Genomic DNA, 5,169 nt, shown 5'->3' with positions numbered 1-5,169 from the left:
GTGAGAGAGTGAGTGAATTAGAGAGTGAGTGAGTGAGTGAGTGTGAGTGAGTGAGTGAGTGAGAGAGTGAGTGAGTGAGAGTGAGTGAGTCGATTGTGATAAGAATTGTATGAGCTCCCAATTTAAAAAATATATAGAAAAAGAAAAAATTAAATTAAATTAAAAAAACTATTTAAACTTAGTCTCAAAAACCCAAAAGAGCAATTCTACTCTTCCCTAGGGTTCCTGTTATTCAGAATAAACTCAGTGGCAGTGAGTTTGAGAGAGACATGTAAGTTTTAGGATCATAAGAATCTCAGCTCTGCAAATTTAGTTATGTGACTCTGGGAAGACCACTAGAATTCCTCATCTGTAAATAGTGAATAATAATAAAAATCTAGCCTATTTACTGTACAATGTTACATCCAGGATCGAATGACATAATGTTTATTTAATAAACACTTATTAAGCACTTGAGGGAAGCCCTAGTGATGTAATGGTTACTCCTTGGGCTGATAACCTCAAGGTCAGCTGTTCAAAACCACCAGCTGCTCCACAGGAGAAAGAGGAAGCTTTCTTGAAAAGAGCTACAGTCTCAAAAACTCGCAGGGGCAGCTGGAATCAACTTGATGGCAGTGAGTTTTGGGTGAGTTGGTTGGTTGGTTGGTTTAAAGCATTGAATATATGTGAGGCAGTGTTGGTACGTGACACGCATACAGTACTCAAGAAGAGATGCAGTCTTTGTTCTTAAAGAGTTCACGGGCTTTAGAAGAGGGCAGACCACAGAGAATGTCCCACGGGGCCATGGAGTCAAAGCTCCGGGCCAACCTCACCGGGCAGGTAAAAGGCAACCCTGGGTTCCTGAAGAACTCACCAAGAAACAAATCTAGCACAGTAAGAAAACACTTCATATTCTGTGTAAGTGATAGTCACCAAAATTATTTTTTCTAACTGTCCAAAAATATTTTGGAATAGCATTGAAACTTCCTATCCTTACACTGAAGCAGTGTTTCCCACAGTGAGTGGCTCAAATAAGAATTTTCTATCTTTCTAGCTCAGGGCACGAAAGCAGGTGTTGCACTGGGGCTTAAATTCTGAGCACCTCAGGTTACAAACAGCTATGGGTGGCAGCCCAAAATCCATTTGCAGAGTGCCCAGATAGATTAAGGTTCCATCTAATTATTTCTGAGCCTTAATCGAAGACGGAGATGATCTTGCCCTCAGACAGAGTGCCTTGGAAACTGGATTACCCCAACCCTTGTGCAGCCAGCCCAGGAAGGGGCAGTCTCTCTCTTAGGGTGCTTGCTTGGTTGTGTCCCTGATAGAGGTCACCCTACTGGGAACAACACAGGGGTCACATAGTCAAGAGTCTTACCCTATCAATCTCACCTTGGCTACCTTGGTCGGAAAGCAGTGGACCAATCGTGTAAGCCCTCTACCTAACATAATGTACATGTCCCAAACATGGTCTTGTTCCTGCTCCTGTAGCCCCACCTGACACTGTGATGGTCTGATCTGCCATCATTCATGAATTTGTGACAGTTCCTTTATTCCATGCCTATTTAACTAGTGTCCAACTCTGAGTCCTCAGGTGCCATTTTGACCTCATGCTAACAGTCTCCCTCATCAGGAGCCCCAATAGAGGTTCTCCTTCACTTATATTTGAGGTGGGGTCTCTCTTGTACCCTAAAACAGCATCAAGTATTAGTTTTAAATCATTGAGTAGATAATACGGTTTTAATAATTTTGCATACAGTCCATAGGCAGGGTTATCTTATCCCTATCTTATCTTCAAATTTCCTCCTCCCTGTCCAAGACAGAGCAAAAAGGACAGTTTCCCTAGGGTGCCATGCTTGATCTTTCTCTCCCATATAGATTCTCTCTTTATTGCGCTCTTAGAGTGTTTTCAGAATGTGGTGTCTCTACATGCATCAATTAATCAGTCAATACAGCTCGATGTAGACGTACATACACATTTGGATAAGGATAGACAGAGAGATTTCTGAAGCTTGATACGAATTCCCAAGGGGAACTCATTGGCCTTTTTATTTCAGTTCTTAATGTAGGGACAGGTATATGCACCAGATATACGCTCAGTAAATTGCGTCGCATGTTTATATGCTCACAAGAGAAATTCACCTCCTGGCTGATGGTAAAAAGACTTTTTTCTGTAAATGTTTTCAGCTTAAGGGCTCCATCACAGCTCACTACTTTGCCGCTGTCCACAAACCCAGCCATAGGACAAAGGAAACTTCACCAGAAGAGACAGTGGGCAGGTTTAGCCCCAGGACACGAGTGTGCTAACCCCTCCTCGGATGTCGTAAGGACTGCTCAACTCTATCATCATAGCATACGCAACACAGGTGTCACAGAGCACTCACTCCAACTGCTCACCTCAGTTCTCGAAATATAATGCTGTGTGTCTCAGATGTTGAAATACAACTTAAGAAAATCCACTAGAAAAATCCTTTACAGCTTACCTGGATGATTTCAGAGTTAAATTTTGATTCTAAGTGCGCTGCTCTTTCTGCTTCAATGTTTTCTTCCAATTTCCTCACTCTCAGAGTAGTTGCCTGAAAAACAAATCAAATACGTTGGTACTTAAAGTAGATATGGATGATCATATTCCAGAATTATAGTTAACAGTTGGAATCACCTCATTTGTTTTCTCTGTAGGAGTGCAGTATGGAAATAACACTTAAGATGAATTCTTGAGAACTTGCTTTACTTATTTATAAGCTTTAGCATGTTATAATTCACATATACTAAACATAAAGTATACTATACATACACACACACACAAATACCAGGGGGAGCCCAAAAAAGCAGTTTTTTTTTCTCCCAAAAGCTATGTATTTAAATTTTTTTACAAAACAACCTTATCACCTTCAAAGTACTCTCCATTACACTTAACACATTTGTCAAATCTGTGATTTCATTCTTGGAAACATTTTTCAAACTCATCTGTTTGGATGGCTGACACCTCCCTTGATTCTTTTCTTCATCTCTTTCTTCTACAAGTCATCAAATCACTCTCCTTTCACGTCCTTCTTCAGTGCAAAAACAAAAAGAAGTCACACGGAGTCAGGACAGGTGAGTAAGGTGCATGGGGCAAGAGAAGCTTGCTGTTTTTTTGTCAAAAACTGACACACTGAGATGGCTGCGTGAGCAGGTGCATTGTCACGGTGGCAAAACCATTTCCCCATCTGTCACAAATCAGGCCTCTTTTGCTGCACACTGTTATGCAATCTTTTCAGAAGCGCTACATAGAAAGTTTGATTAACAGTATGACTCTGGTGGAACAAACTCCAAATGCACTATTCCCCAGACATCAAAAAAACAAATGAGCATCATCTTGATCTTTCATTTCACTTGATGACTTTGGGGAGGGCGAGGTAACGATGGTGTCTTCCACAGGCTTGACTGTTTGCTTCGGGAGTTGTGAGAATAGCACCAGGTCTCGTCACCAGTGATGACCTTGGAAAAAAGTCTGGGTCACATTAGAGCTGTTCTTTCAAGGCACAGCATGTTTCCACTCGACACTCGTTTTCCTGGCCAGTCAGAACCGGAGGCACAACTTTCGCAGCAACCCTTCTCATTCCCAAATCTTCTGTTAAAATTTGCTGCCCCGAGCTCCAAGATAGTCCAGATAATATCCCCTTCTCTTCAGTGGCCCGTCATCATCGGTCTTCTAACCCAAGTGCAAGAATTTTGTCGACAGTTTCATCTGTTTGGGAAGTTGATGGACATTATCAGTCAACATTTCACTTTTTGCAATAAAAAAAACCACTCATACACTTGAGTTTTTCCCATAGCTCTGTCTTTGTACACTGTGTTCAACATCACAACAGCTTCTGCAGCATTTTTCCCGAGCAGGAAACAAAATCTGACAGCCACACGCTGTTCTCCTAAATTGGCCATCACATAAAACAAGGTTCAAGTGAAACTGCTTTTACAAAAAAATTCACTGTGATCATAGAGAGCCTTCCCAAGCAACACCACTGGGTGCACTAACTGGGAGCGAATTGTTTGGTGCTCGCCTAGCAGGAAAAATGTGTACTACAAAGCCTCCTCCCAGCAGAGGTTTTTTTTCCTTTTTTGGGGGGGACCCCTACTGTATACATCCATAAAACTATTGCAACAATAAAGACAATAAACATTTCCTGTGTGTCTTGGTAATTCCCTCCTCCATCTGCTCATTATCTTGCCACCCACCATAAGTAACCACCAATCTCCTTTTTGTCACCATAAACATCTTTTCAGGCATTACTATTTTTTTATTATTACGTTATTGTCATGTTAAAGATGTTCTAGTATATCTGGAAGTGTTTCTGCAAGCACAGTATATACTAAGACTGATGTGAGACATGAACTCTAACTAAATGTTTTAACTTACATACAAATTCAGCTTAAAGACAGACTTAGGTACAGAATTCATTCGTCATACAAGGACTGCCTGTAAATTCAATCTCACCGTGTTTACTTTTTTATGTTTGACTTCTTTCACGAACCATGGGATTCTGAGATTCATTCATGTGGCTGCATGTAGCAAAAATTCACACCTTCTTATTGTTAAATAGTACTCCACTGTACTCATACACTACAACTGGTTTATATAATACTTCTACCTATTGATAGAGATTTGAGATGTTTCTAGTTTGGGCTACTGACTGTTACAGTATTGATAATTGTACGTTATTTGTGCAAACATACAATTTGGAGCAAAAAGCAAAGGGTGGAATAACTAAGTCAATGGTAGGTGTATGATTAATGTTTAAATAAACTGCCAACCTATTTGTTACCGTGGCTATACCGGGGGTCAGGAAGCTGATGAAGCACTGGAAGCACTCACTGGTCTATGCCAGGAAATTTGAAAGATAGCTACCTAGCCAACTGACTTGAGGAGATCCATATCTGTGCCCATTCCAAAGAAGGGTGACCCAACAGAATGCTCAAACTATAGAACGATGTCATTGATAACACACACAAATAAAATTGTACTTAAGATCATCCGAATCAATGGAAATAGAGGAAAGAGCTGGGAGGCAAAGGGTATTTATAGAGCTCTAGATAAAGACATGTACATATCAAATATATTATATGAGGATGGGGAAATAGATCTATGAGCCTACATTTATAGATTTAGTATTAAGGTAGCAGAAGGACATTGGGCCTCCACTCAAGTACTCC

The 5,169-nt window shown here is 40.7% G+C and overlaps 1 protein-coding gene across 1 annotated transcript in view; it reads right to left on the bottom strand.

Annotated features, from left to right (window-relative positions):
• The window catches only part of CCDC171 (coiled-coil domain containing 171), a 303,642-nt gene that overhangs the window by 240,013 nt on the left and 58,460 nt on the right, over window positions 1-5,169 (bottom strand). Inside the window, exon 9 of the mRNA XM_004706542.2 lies at window positions 2,460-2,552. Within this exon, the coding sequence (XP_004706599.1) occupies window positions 2,460-2,552 (93 nt within the window). The remainder of the gene's footprint in view (window positions 1-2,459; window positions 2,553-5,169) is intronic.

The sequence above is a fragment of the Echinops telfairi genome, unplaced genomic scaffold, assembly GCF_000313985.2.
Source record: "Echinops telfairi isolate 266 unplaced genomic scaffold, ASM31398v2 ScPeMD7_25;HRSCAF=90, whole genome shotgun sequence".
Lineage (NCBI taxonomy): Eukaryota > Metazoa > Chordata > Mammalia > Afrosoricida > Tenrecidae > Echinops > Echinops telfairi.
This window is presented reverse-complemented; position numbering and strand designations above follow the sequence as displayed.